This window comes from Protopterus annectens, chromosome 13.part0 (genome assembly GCF_019279795.1).
Source record: "Protopterus annectens isolate FY-2018-M chromosome 13.part0, PAN1.0, whole genome shotgun sequence".
Classification (NCBI taxonomy): Eukaryota; Metazoa; Chordata; order Ceratodontiformes; family Protopteridae; genus Protopterus; species Protopterus annectens.
This window is the reverse complement of record NC_056747.1, coordinates 1,241,126,476-1,241,141,664: the sequence shown is the minus strand read 5'-3', so window position 1 is coordinate 1,241,141,664 and position 15,189 is coordinate 1,241,126,476. Positions and strand designations below refer to the sequence as shown.

General features: G+C 36.4%; 1 protein-coding gene across 3 annotated transcripts in view; it reads right to left on the bottom strand.

Annotated features, from left to right (window-relative positions):
* Window positions 1–15,189, bottom strand: part of SLC4A1 (solute carrier family 4 member 1 (Diego blood group)) — a 512,400-nt gene that overhangs the window by 249,122 nt on the left and 248,089 nt on the right. For all 3 annotated transcript variants that reach the window (XM_044055258.1, XM_044055259.1, XM_044055260.1), the window contains one exon: window positions 395–530. In XM_044055258.1, coding sequence (XP_043911193.1) covers window positions 395–530 — 136 coding nt within the window. The remainder of the gene's footprint in view (window positions 1–394; window positions 531–15,189) is intronic.

The following is a 15,189-nucleotide window of genomic DNA, read 5'->3' as shown; positions in this document are numbered from 1 at the left end:
GTATGCCACTTAATTATTAACTTAGAATTTGAATTTATTTTTTACACCTAATTACTGATGGTGGGGTAATCATGTAAAATAGCTTGCAAATCTTCAAGAGATGAATAAATAGCTAAATAAATAAATAAAATTAGTGTTGCAATTGGTATTGTTATTGGAGGCAATGTTTTTTCCTATATCATTTTAACTTCTTGTTTTGGAAGCAACATTATTTTTCAGCACAGTGGAAAAAAACATGATGTTCAGTTTAATATTAATAATAGGCATCCGTAGTTTAGCTGTATAAAGAGAACAGAGAAAAAAAAACTTAAATGGCAAAATGTATATTAAAGCATGCTTTTCTGCTTTTGAAAAAGCCGGCAGCTTACTAAAATGTCATAATTTTCAAGTGTACCTGTGTCGCAGAAGCAGTGTCCGCTTTACAAGTTCACTGTCTTGTGGTCGTAATTGTCCATCCAAAATCATTTGATCAATGGTGTGCTCAACGATCCCCGGCAGGTACTTCTCATTCAGGTCGAGCAGAACAGAGCCTAAAAATGAAAGGAAAATCAAAAAGTTTAGTAGCAGGTTAGTATGCTAGCATGATGGTCTGCTTCAAATAATCCTATAGTTGCAATTTTCAAATATGTGGGGACTATATAAGGCTCTTTGTTTAAGAACGTGGACTCGGTTTTGTAAAACTAGGAACTTGGTATCAAGCTTCTAAAATGTATATTTTTGAGGGGGATTTTGGTTAATATTTGAGGTATCACTATTAGTTCTGCCACAAATGTTATCTTGTTGACCTTCAAGGGTCTTGTCATCACATGGTTTACTGTTAAAAGCCCTCACCCTAAGCTCCATGCACTACAGAAATTGGCATCTGTGCATAGGCTGTCTCCATATAATAGCTAAAATGTTGAATTCATAAACGGAAAGCTAGGTGGTTGCATTAGGCTTGATTTAAAATGATGGCTAAGAAAAGTGATTTATTCACCATATTATATGCCATACTATTTCATTATGACATGTTTATCTCTCTGCCTTCAACCGCATTTCTGATATCCTTGGCAATGAAGCACTATTTGTCAATAAAAAGTATTGACGCACTATACATGCCACAGAATATATTTTTTGGAATAATTTATCTTGTTAAAGGAGATGTTTTGAATTTAAATTTTAAATACAGATTGTGTTAAATGGATCTCCTTTATAGACTGACAGACTGGTTGCTGTTATTATTATTATTATTATTATTATTATTATTATTATTATTATTATTATTTTGCTAAACTTTGGTGAGTCATTTTGGAAGCTGGAATGCAATTTCAAAATCTGAATGATATTCCTGTTTGCAAAAAGTCTTAGACATATGAAAGTTATCAAGGAAGAGATGACATCAATGAATCAGTTCATATAACTTGTTAAACAACATCCTACTTTTCTTATATCCCATCATAGCTGCTTTACATCTTTCTCACACAATCTTGAAATCCACCACAATTTTTGATAACACATTAATTTCAGAAAGACTATTCCTTAAATCCACAACCCTTTCTATGAAGAAATGCATCACAGCATTCTCCTTTGTTTTACCAATTGTGCCCTTGATGCATTCTTGAATATCTCCTCTAGAAGGAATTGCTTTCACACAGTTTGTTAAGTTCATGTAGGGTACACAAAAATTTCTACCATTTCCCATTTTTTAGGTTCTATAAATTCCCTTAATCTGTCTTCATAGGTTTTTGGCATGTACCTTGTCCTATTTTACATTGACCTGTTCTACACAGCTTCTGTTCTGTTGATATTCTTGCAGAAGTAAGCTCTTCATAATGCTCCTTCTCGATTTAGTCAAAGAATAAAACATTGCCCTGTTCCTAGCCTAACATAGAATTACAAAACCTGGCTTTGCTAATTAGATATTTTATGTCCCCAATGTCATAGAATATGTTAATGAGGTTGTAGGGCAATGTGGTAGAATATGTAAGTGGTGTTGTAGGCCAACAGGGTAGAATATGTAAGTGCGGTTGTAGGCCAATGTGGCAGAATATGTAAGTGGGGTTATAGGCAAATGAGGTAGAATATGTAAGTGGGATTATCGGCCATTGTGGTAGAATATGTAAGTGGTGTTATAGGCCAATGCGGTACAATATGTAAGTGGGGTTATAGACCAGTGTGGTAGAACATGTAAGTGGGGTTGTAGGCTAACATGGTAGAATATGTAAGTACGGTTGTAGGCCAATGTGGTAGAATATATATAAGTGGGGCTGTAGACCAATGTGGTAGAATATGTAAGTGGGGATATAGGCCAACAGAGTAGAATATGTAAGTGGGCTTGTAGGGATAAACATGGTACTTGCTCTGCAAAGCAAATAATTTATTGTCCCAAGAAACAGACTCAGCAGGAGCAGTAAGGGGTTCACCGAGCAGTGCTGCAAAACATAGCACTAACACATAGATAATCCAATAAACAATAAAAAAATTGCTGAACCAACCCAAGGCAGAACAAATACATCCAAAAATCAGTCCAAAAGCATTTAAATGTTTATTGTGTGAGCGCTTTTGCAGTTCCTTAAAACTGCTTCATCAGACAACATTCCACTAATACAGTAGCCTATATAAAAGAAAAATGAACCAATGAAAACCCTTACGCAATTAATCATCTACTAATGACATCACTAATTCTCAATCTAAAAATAAACTTGCATCTAAAAATGTAGCATCAGAAAGTGTTGAATGAAGATTTAAAACACCATGAAAACTGTGTATAAACACTTATAAAATCACATCTTTACCTATCCTATTGCACTTCCAGATAAATATATATATGAAGAATGTAAAAAGCAAGTAACAAATATACATATGAAAACACACAAAGGCACATAAAAATAAAAATATATGGTTAAAACATGTTGCATTCAGGATTTAAGGAGGGGCCTATTCTTAAGTACGGGCTTAATGCATATTTCATATTTTATCATTAAGCCCTTTACCGTTATTGACTCTCATCCTTATGATCCAGTTACGCTCACAAGTCTCTACCTTATTTCTTAAATCCCCCCCTCACTTGTCCTGAGATATAACCTCTATAACCACGAACCTAAACTTATGCGTACTTTTATTGTTTGCAATATGTTTCGCCAAGGCATTCGTATGTATAGAATTATTAATACAAGTGTTCGTTGATACGATCGCGTAGCCTCCTGTCTGTCTTACCTATACAGAAAGAACGACACTCTTGACAGACAACTAAATAGACTAAATGACATGTAGGGTCTATATTACTACAACGAATGCTTAAATGTTTGAATCTGTAAAGGTCGACTTTTACAGATCGAACACTTAAACATTCAAAATAGTAAAAAAGTATATAAAAAAATATGTAGAAAGGGTATAGGCAGAGGGGGAAGCCCCCCTGCACCCCTCTCACCCCCCGCTACTTAAATATACCAACTCTGAGGATCGCACTTCAGTGAACTACAGTGCAAAAATGGGAAATTTCCCATTCCCTACACTGTAGCACAATCTTTTTTTTTCTGTTGTGTATTTTTTTTTAATTTTTGTAAAATTTCGATTGCTTAATTGTTCAATCTCTAAAGATCGACCTTTAGACCTTTAGAGATGCAAACATTTAAGCGGTCGAGCATCTAATATAGACCCGACATGTATTACAGTTGGCTAAAACTCTAAATTCAAGTTGCTTCCCTGTATCAGAGTGTATAAAGACTCCAGTACTATCTAAATATTTGTACCAATTACAGTGCAAACATGGATGGGTGCCATAAACAATTGCATTGTGTCTACTATTACTTGTAAAACTGGAATGCCCAACATTCTTTTCAAGTTCTTTTTATTCTTATAAACAAATGACGATTTGGTTCCTACTACTTGACATACTTCAGATCCCATCATTAAGACTTGCCAATGTTTCCTAAATACCTTCTCAGTTTCCTTAATATTACTTGAGTAAGTTAAAGGTAAATGAATGTATGTATCTGCTTTATGTGGTAATAGTGTCCATGGTCCATCAGAAAAGTATGGTTTACCATTCGGACTCCTCAAGCCTGTAACAGTGTCCAATGTTTTTTCAACCTCAGAAGTGTTGTACCCTCTCTCCACAAATTTGGTTTGCAAACTATCAACCTTGATCTTATAGTCTACATCAGTAGCATTCAACCTTGAAGCCCTGAGGGCTTAACCCTTAATAATATTTTTAAATATCTGGGGGGTGCAGACTCATCCTTTGCAAATACATATTTCTGTTGCATTTCTTACAGTAAGTCTTAGTTGTCAAGGTGCCGTCAACCATCTTAATGACTGTAACATCTAAAAAAATCAAGTTTCTCCTTAGAACTATTCAAGGTACACTTCAAAAACATGGTAGTGTTGTTAATGTGGTGATAAAAATCCTGTAATGATTCTTCACTACCTTCCCAAACCAGGAGAAGGTCATCCACAAACCTCCTATAAAAAACCCTTCTGAAAGTGTCCCAAAATATGTTGTTTCTCCCAAAGAGCTAACACCACATAGCCAATAGCTATGCCAACAAGGTAATGTTTTTCTGTGGCTGAGAATACAAAATAGACAGACTTCTACTTTGGGAGGGTTTTCACAGTTTAACTGTCATTCTGACACAGCCTCTGTTCTTCCAGCTCCAGTTTCTGTGGTTACTAATAATCCAGCCAATCAGAGGCTGGAACATACATTCACACAAGCATTGACATCACCTACCATTAATGCAGCTGTTACTACTACTGCTGAAGGCAAAGAGCTGGAAGCATGCAGAAAAACGTTTCAAGTAACAGCACAAATACATTCAAATGGGAAGTTAAATTCCCCACTGCAAGAAGGACTAACACAAAGCTCTAGTACCTCAAACGTCAATGGCACACGACACCCTTTAGTCCAGCAGAAGCTTCCATTCCCTTTACCTTGCAAGGAATGGAAGCGGGAAAAGCAGCGCACTCATTCAAGGAGTCGCAGCAGAAAAAAAAGGAAACAAGAAGATACCCACTCAAATGCACCCAGTACAAAGAAACCAGTAAGTTGACTGTTATTTTCAATGACTTCATTTTAAATCTTTCTGCATATCATCTTACAGAGTGTGAAAGAAAGGGACTTTCATTTATTCCTACACAAACTTCAGACTTCACTGAAGTTATATTTGATGTTAAACTGTAAGAAATCTAATGTTAAAGCTTATGTACAAAGATGAGAATGTAATGTCTGAGAACCAAGTTTATAATAATGCTGTTTTTTTAAAAAAACAAGTATTTTTGTACCTGTGTTAAATCCTTTGGTTAGTGCATTTGAGAAACTATGTGTTGATGAAATGCACATTATTTACAATCAGTGCAAGAAATGTAAAATGCATTACAATTTAAGTAAGGATGAGTACAGTGCTTTGAAAAAGTTAGAAGAAAATGAAAAGTTTGTAATTAAACCTGCAGACAAGGGGGGACCAGTTCTTATAATTGATACCATTTGGTATAATGAAGCTATGAATAATATGATAGCAGATAGGAAGTTTGATTTAACTATTAATCAAAAAAGAGTTGAGTCAATGAAGTTAGTTATCACACATTCTTTGAACAAGTTGTATCTAGAGAAAATGATAGATTAGAACCTGTCAGATTATTTTATGGTTATAAACCCACTACTGCCTACAAAACAAGGTCTTCCAAAAGTTCATAAAAATGCACAAAATCCCCCTATGCACCCAACTGTGGCAGGATGCAGCTGGCTGACAGAGCCCCTCTCTTATTTACTTGGACAAAACTTTGAGACCTTTGTTAAATAAGAATGTGGTTATTTTAAGGGACACTGAGCATTTTCTGAACAATTTGTTTGCTTTTTTAAATGCTAACACTGGAAACATTTTTATGCATGAATTTATTTTTGTCTCTATAGATGCAACCTCCTTATTCACTGTCATACCTAATGATGAAGGGGGTTTGAAGGTCGAACAGTTTTTGTACACTTTCTCTAACTTGGGAGAGATGGAAATTTCTGTTATCTGTATTATATTGAGAATAGTGTTGGAAAATAATGTTTTTGTATTTAATAATTCCATCTATTGGCAGCATCATGGCATAGATATGGGCACTTTGCATGCCAATAGCTACGCCAATAATGTGATGGCTATGTGAGAAATGGAGCATATACTTGAGGGACCCTACTCCAGATTTATACCTTTTTATAAAAGGTTTGTTGATGATTTGTTTTTTCTGTGGGTGGGTACTAAACAGCAGTTAAGAGAGTTTGAGGTCTATGTAAATAATACAACTAGCTATTTACATTTTTCTATGAATGCATCAACAAACAGTATGAATTTTCTTGATGTTACTGTTGACATGGATGGGAATGGCTCCATTTTTACTAAATTGTACAAGAAACCATGCCATGTCAACCATATTTTGTATAGGCATAGTATGCACCCCACCCACAGTTTTAGTAACGTGGTTAAGAATCAAGTCTTTAGAACCTCCAGGTTAAATGTATGTGAAAAGGAGTTTTAAGAGAATGTAGAAACTACACACCATTGTCTAAGGATGAGAGATTATAATGACTGAGAAATAGTTGAAAATGTAGAGAGGGTTAAAAGCTTAAGGGGGACCACAGCTAAACCTTATTTTTCAAAACCTGCATCAGACAGAGTAATGTATAATAGTAACAATCAGTGTAAACTGAGGATACCATTATATTATTCTAGTAATGTTTACATGTACATGAATGTTATTAAAAAACACTGGAAAGCCCTTATGACAGACAAAGATATTTCTGGAGTGATAAAGCCCACCCCAGGTTTGTATTTAGGAACATGAAATCTTTAAAAAGGACCTTATGTTACTCAAGGAATAAACATGACTATAATAATAATGCCACCTTAGCATGTGACACTTGCAGTGTGTGCACTTACATTGACAGCAGTTCTACTTTCACACACCCTGACCAGGATAGTATATATAGGCTCAAAGTTTTTGCCACTTGTAGTACCTCCCATGTTGTTTACTTGGCCCACTTTTTATTGTGTTCAAAATTTTATGTAGGCAAGACAGATAGAATGCTTAGAGAAAAAATAAAGGAACATCTGTATCATATTAGCAAAGGGAATAAAACTAATGCCCTTGCAAAACATGTCATTGCCAGTAGTACTGAGCATACTTTTAATTTTTTGGTTATAGGGAGGGTGCACGAGACTTTAAGAGGAGGTGACATCAGCAATAGTACTGTGCAGCTTGAGTCTAAGTGGATCATTAGACTGAGAGGTGACAGTGGGTATGGACTCAATGATGTGGTCCCTATAAAACCTAAGCTGAATTCTAGGAACCTAAGACATTGAATGTTTTTACCATTGTATTATTGTATTTTTTATATTTTATATATATATATGTTTGTTACATATGCATTTTTATGAATGTATTATGATTTCTGTACTTAGGTGCTATGCGTATGCTTTTATGAGATTGTTGTTTAAATAATTTGAGTGCCTTGATGTCACATGATTAATCAAGGGAGGTAGTATATGGTATTTAAACTGAGTTTTTTAGTTTGATAGACAGGTTTACTATCATAAATTCGAAAGTAAAAATAAATAATGTCTTTATTTTCGAATTTATGCATCGAAAATGAACATTTTCGAATAATAGTAAACTCGAAAACAAGGGTGTATTGTCGAAAATGTCACTTGCGACATTTACGGCGATACACAGCACACCCACCCTTCCCATAATCACCTACCTACCTAACCGAACACACAGTTATGCAGGGGGGCTGTGCCCCCCTGCACCCCCACACCCCCCCTAACTTAATATTCCAACTCCGAGATCGCACTACAGTGAGGAAAGGGATGCATTTCCCTAACCGCACTGTACCGCGATCCCCTCCCATGACCGAAAGTTAGAATGGCGAATGGACAGTTCATTCGCAATGCAAACCTTCGCTCATGTCACCTGCCGTAATATGAAGTATTCGAACATCTGATGTTCGAATACTTCATAGCCATGCAAATCCATGTCGACATAATGATAGCAAACCTGATAGACATTACCTGAAGAAGCAGCTTAGTCTGTGAAAGCGCTTGTGGTGTAGACAATAAAATTTTTTTATTGAAACTGGTCATTTTGGAGTCCCTCTGTCTCACTGGATTAATTTGTTAGAGTTCAATACTTGTTATTGTTCAGAAAATACATGTAGTTCAAACTCTTGTTTTATTAACATTTTTAAGTGAATTAGAGTAATATTTAAAAAAGTCTCTTTCTAGGCCTTAGTCTCCCCATTATTTAACTTTCTTGAGAAAGTTTGATCGACAAAGTTGAAAAGTATAGCTAGCTGACATACAGTTTACTATCTTTCTGCCCTGCTGTCACTTTTTGAAGTGGGGCTAGTCTTTCTTCTTCTCATTTGTTGATATTATGGCAACCTTAGATGACTTATAAATGAGTTATGAAGTATGTATACGTACTTCAGTGTTCAGTTTCTTTTATAATAATATGGGGAGGCATAGTCAGACCCATTGCTCTCTACCTCTTCATTTCTGAGACTTCATTCTGCACCATTTCTTTTGTGAATGGATGTGAACCAACTCTCCCATACCAATTAGTTTAAATTTGTGTTTAGCTTCAGTAGATCCTTAAGCATTTTACGAATACTGAACAGAAGGGATTGTTCATTATCTCTCTGTTGTCTTTGTTACTCTTCACCCTCCTTCATTTTAGCTCTCTTATTTTTATTTTATTATTTTCTGATGTTCCTTAGTCTTTCTTTGCTCACTATTGCATCTGTAAAACTTTTAAAATCCTTCCTAAAAGAGTTTGCAGTGTTTTTTCATTTAGGGCATTTACTATCCCAGTTGCCTTCCTAAATTTTCTTCTGTTTCTTTCGATACTCTTCTTTATCCCCCTCTCTCTCTGTTTCCACCTTTTCCCTACTCACTTTATGTTTTGTTATACTTCTTGAGTATTATCATTTTCTAAGGAGCATTTATAGCTACCTTATTTTGTAACTATAGTTGAGGAGGAGGTCTACAAATTTGCTGTAAGAGGTTCCTTCATGCAAGCATTTGCTGTTTAACTGACAAGATTTTTACTTCACAGTTCTTGCATTCTTTCTGGACTGCCCCATAATGCTTACCTGAAAAACTTGCCAATGTTGCCAAAGTTAACCTGCTGAAAGTCCAGTTTTCAGATTTCAGTATTGCATAACTCTGCACATCTGTTAAATCTGAGCCTCTGTTCCCCTGCATTTGACTGAAGCATTTTCCTTTCACCTGGGTGTCCATTTAGACCATTACATCTTATAGGTTCATAGGTTCATAGGTTCATACTAGGCTATCTGCCCGAGGGCATTTATAAGCCTAGCCCATAGTTTTGTGGCTTACGCCACCCCTTTAGTTTGGAGAAACTATGCCCATTATTTGCTGTGCCTCTGTCGAGCACTTTAATATGTAAGCTCTATATAGAATCCATTTGTGTTATAAAGTGAGTCAGAATGTATTGCTTTTTTTATTTGATTTCCATTTGTCTCAAAAAGGAAGCCAAAATGCATCACTTATTTTATTTGATATATTGTTGTATGTTTTTTACAACTGTATATTTTCTTAAAACCATACCCAAGCATCAAAATCTTCATAGGGTCTCACTCTGCATACGGCCTAGGAAACCATGGAAAGGCTTCACACAAATCATGCAATATTGCTGAGAGATTAATAATGTCCCCTACTGAGTATATTACCCCAAGATATTCCAGATAAAAATCTGTGATCACCCATTCAATAATCCAGGCTGGTTTTAAAGGTTGCCAGGAAAGTATCTGGTTTGATATGTATAAAGAAAATACAAATATCCCTATTTTTAGTTCACAAACCTTAACAAATTTAATCTTTAGCTCTTGATTATAAGAACACAATCTTTTATTCAGTATATGTCTTATACCTTTAAAGCAAAATAATATTCATCTAAATATCTCTCAATAAAAGCCAGTCAGTTCATATAACCTTCATATATAAGGAATGCAACCCTTCCCTTACACTGTAAATAATTTAATTTATAATATATAAAAATAATCTGTACTATTATAGGCAGTGTAGTCTGTTTTATCTTGACTTTGATACATAATTTCCCCCTTTAAACCTATTACAAAACCCCCTTAATAGTTTGCAGGCAATCCATTGCTGGACTAGTGCCTTCCAACAACTGCATGCTGGGAAATCCACTCCTTCATCTCCTCCCTCACTCTCATCAATATAATACTTACTAACTATGTTGTAACCATCTTTGTCATTGTTATTTTGTTGATTATATGAGTATTACCGACATGCATTATGACACATTCAATTTTCTTCATCTAATGGCATTATAAAACATATAATCAGACTGACAAATATAACATTCAGTTTATTAATTCTACATATCAATATAGACATAAATCACCTTTGAAAAATAAATAACTTCACTATACATTCTGTAAAACTCAGATGATACCTCCTGCCTTTATATAAAGCCTCAGACTTCCCCTAACCCAGGAACAGAACATTCACCATTAAGTCATAGGAAAAAAAATCTTTCACACAACTTATTCAGTTGCATGCATCATAGAACAGAACATGACAACCAAATTATATACTTCCTTCCAAGTCTATTGTATTCCTAGACTTTCTTCAGATATAAACTAGTATAAACTAGGTCTTCCCATCAGCATAACTAACAGGAGTCACACTCAAAATTGAAATCAAAATTTTTCTTAGCAGGGGACAATTTGTTTTAGGCTCTCCATTTGTTGCTGTCTACCATCACTTCTTGAAAACAGAAAACAACCTGAACACAACTAGCTACCTAACTCATTCCTTTATCTGTCTGTTACATAACATAACTTTATGGACTCTCAGCCAGCACAAATTTGGTTGCACTTCTGACCATCACATACAGTGTTGAATATACAGAATCGCCTACACCCAAAATATCCAGATGGGAAATTCCAGATTAACCTTTTTATCTAACTATTAAACAACACCAAAAAGACAGAGCTGGTCAACTTTAAATTTAATAAGGAGTAGCTGTTTTGTCATTAGACACTCTGTATTTTTATCTCTAAGGAACATCAGAAAATAATAAAATAAAAATAAGAGAGCTAAAAGGAAGGAGGGTAAAGAGTAACAAAGACAACAGAGAGGTAAGGAACAATCCCTTCTGTTCAGTATTCATAAAATGCTTAAGGATCTACTGAAGCTAAACACGAATTTAAACTAATTCATATGGGAGAGTTGGTTCACATCCATTCACAAAAGAAGTGGCTTCATGATAACATGTTTAACACTTTAAATATAGAATTAACTTATTATACACTTAGTCTGGCCCACTATATATGTGTGTGTGTGTATATATATATATATATATATATATATATATATATATATATATATATATGTATAAAAAAACCTCAAAGCAGTGACAAGTGGAGTACCACAGGGTTCTGTCCTGGGACCTCTCCTGTTTGGTATCTACTTCTCTGAAGTACAGGCTAACACAGAAGGCCTCTGGCTAATGAAGTTCACAGATGAATGCAAACTAGGAGCCATAGTCAAGTCCCCAAATGATGTGGACATCCTACAGAAGGGCATCGCTGAGACAGATGCCTGGATTCAGAGCCATGACCTTAAGCTCAGTGCCAAAAAGTGCAGTGTCATCCCCTTTGGTAAAAACTCTGTACCCATGAACTACCACATAGGCAGCAATCTACTTAACACCGAATGCATGATTAGAGACCTTGGGACCCAGGTGGACAGTAGTCTCTCCTTTGATAGTCACATCGCCACAGTAGTCAGGAAGTCCTTCTACGTGGCACACCTCATCATAAAAGGGTTCTCATCCAGGAAAAAAAAGATCATTGTTCCCCTCCACTCGACACTCATTAGACCCATTATAGAGTACAACGCCCCTTTTGGAATGTACCTCACAAGACATCTACTTAACACCGAATGCGTGATAAGAGACCTTGGGACCCAGGTGGACAGTAGTCTCTCCTTTGATAGTCACATCCCCACAGTAGTCAGGAAGTTCTTCTACGTGGCACACCTCATCATAAAAGGGTTCTCATCCAGGAAAAAAGAGGTCATTGATCCCCTCTACTCAACACTCATTAGACCCATTATAGAGTACAACGCCCCTTTTGGAATGTACCTCACAAGACATCTGCAGCAGCTGGAAAGGCCACAGAAGTACCTCACAAAGAGGATTACTCGCCTCAAACAAATGCCCTACACTGACTGCCTCAAAAAACTCCAGCTTTACTCCATAGCATACCATCTACTCCGAGGTGATCTCTGCCTAACATATAAAGCTATGTCAAACCCAGAGCTGTTGGACATGCTACACCTAAAGAAATCCCAATCCCTCCGAGCTACATGCTCTAGGGACCTAAACCTTGTCACCACAATAAACAGGACATGCTGGAGGGATAGATTCCTGTCCCAGAGACTTCCCATACTCTGGAACAGGCTTCCCATCTATGTCAAGCAAAGTTCTTCATTAGCACTCTTCAAGAAAAATCTTGATGAGTGGATGGGAAATAGGAAATACACCCCGGGGATCAGTTCTGTGTCTCTGCTCAACAGTGGCACAGGAAAATAACTTTCTTGGGTAGCGTAAGCCAGGGAACCTTGTTGGCTAGGCTTAAGTAGGCCCTTGGGCCAGTAGCCTAGTACCTACCCATGAACCTATATATATATTTAGCTTTTGCATCTGAGTCATTAAAATGCCAATTAAACAAAATCAATATAAAAAATAAGGCCTACACTCAAAATCAAACCAATAAATATACTTCTAGTACTCGGTGTGCTCATTGCTTACCACACCATGTTTTACTTTATTAATATAAACAACATATACTGTTTTAATGTTCATTTACTTAAGTTGGCCAGGCAAGTTAATAACATGTCATCTGATTTAACATACTTAACTCAGACCCACAGCAATGTCTAAATGTTCAGTATGTAACCAGCAATAACACTGCTAATCAAGCAAGACGCCAAATATGGAGATATGTCTGGCCATAGCAAGTTTCCCAATAAACACAAAAATCATTATATCCACTGTGATCCATCTGTATTTCTCACTCATCTTTCAGTTTCACTGAATTCAGCCAATCAAATGTCTTAGGAAAATGTTTAATTCCTGATTCTTCTGTGTCATAATCCCATAATTGAGACAATTCATTTAACCTATCCACTGCTGTCTATGCATTAGTAAATAATTCAATTCCAGTGGAAAAATAGTTCTTTGACTGCTAAAACTGTAAATGTAGACTTTATCTTCTGACAGTGACATTCCTTAACCAACTCTTTAAACTTTTCTTGTGTTTTTGGAAAATCATGATCCATAAACAGAAGCTGACCTTCCATGGTACTTTCTTTGCCAAAACACTTGTTCCATTTCATGCCAAAAACAAACTGCACCAGAATGATCTTCTGTTAACCTGTTTAGCTAAAGGCACCCTGCATGCCTTGTGAATACCCAAGGCTTTCTTGGTAAATCAGTTCAGTAACTCTTTTTTTATAAAGTCCAAACAATCTCCACCCTCCTCTCTTTGTAAAATACCACTTAATCCATGTTTCTGTTTCATACTATATCCTCTAAAGAAGCCATCTGCAGTTTAAGATAAGCCATTTGACCAAAGGTTTCTACATTCTTGCTTTGGATTTCCCCAGACGTCTTTTCCACTGGCAGCATGGTACCATTCTCTGTTGTAGTAAACCACAATCCTCAACTTTTGAAGTTTCCAGCTGTGTGACATACTGAGCTCAGAGACCTAGCAGCTGCCATAATTCATTCGTGATCACGTCAAGTGTATTGCCTATGTCTTTTGTTCAGCACCTCAGATCAACTTTCTAGCTTCTTTATCAGACCAAATTGTACACTAGTGATAGCATCACTTATCATTCACATCTTCTAAAATCCCCTCCTCATCCATTTTTACCAAATTTTCCACCATCATCACACTCACAACTGTTTATCATACTAATTCTGTCAAACTCACTTTGCATTAACAGCTTTCTGAATTTATAGTTGTACCGCTGTTTATTCTAACACACAGAGTAGTTGAAGGACATATCCGCCCTCTGGAAGCAGTGGAAGATCTTCCATTAATGTACTCATTTTGAGTGTCAACGTGTTAATTTTTTCTGTGCTATTTGAACATATAAACTCCTGCATGGAGCCTGAAATTAGTCTCTTTGGACTGGAATTCTACACAGTAAGCAAATTCAGATACAATTATAAAATGAAACCTCATTATTTGGTGTTCAAGACTTCTCAGTGACAACTTCCATATCAAGATCCTCCTTTTGTCTCAGTTTGAGATACCAGATTTAAGATTTTCTCTTCCTGGCTAAGTTCAATACTAACTTCTTCAACCTATTCTGTATAAAGACTCAGATGCACCTCCATTTATGTATTTAACTGCCCTTCAAGTACTCAGATAACATGTTACTTAAAGATGTTTCAGTAAACTATATCTCACCATTTTCTGTCATCCTACATATTCCTTTAACTGTTATTTATTTCTCATGTTGAGGGTATGTTTAAAGAACTGCTGCACAGAATGATACCATAGGATCATAGGATCATAGGAGGTTACTAGGCTAATGGCCCTGGGGCCCTCACAAGCCTAGCCAAGATTTTATCCCCAAAAAAGAAACGTCTGTCAGCACCTGTCACCCTTGTCAGTGAGGGACAAAGGTGGAACCCCTGGGACAAATTTGTGGTTTCCCATCCACTCGTCAAGGTTGCACTTGAAGAGGGTCAGTGAGGTGCTCTGTTTGACATGTATGGGAAGTCTATTCCAGAGACAGAGCAGCCTCTGGGAGACCAACCTGTGTCTCCAGCAGGTTTTGTTGATGTTGCATATTAAATTTAGGCCTATTGAGTGGGTAATATGTGAGGAGTTAGACTTATGGATATGGAGCATCTCTAGTAGGGCAGGGTCCGATATTGTCTTGTAGGCAAGACACAGATCACCTCTGATCAATCTGTATGATACCAAGTAAAGTGATAGTGATTTGAGCTTGTCAACATAAGACAGGTGTTGGAGGCCATGGATTCTCTTTGTGAGGTATTTCTGTGGCCTTTCCAGTTGGTGCAGGTGTTTGGAGAGGTACATACCAAATGGGGTGTTATACTCAATCATAGGTCTAATGAGGGAGGGGTACAGAGAAG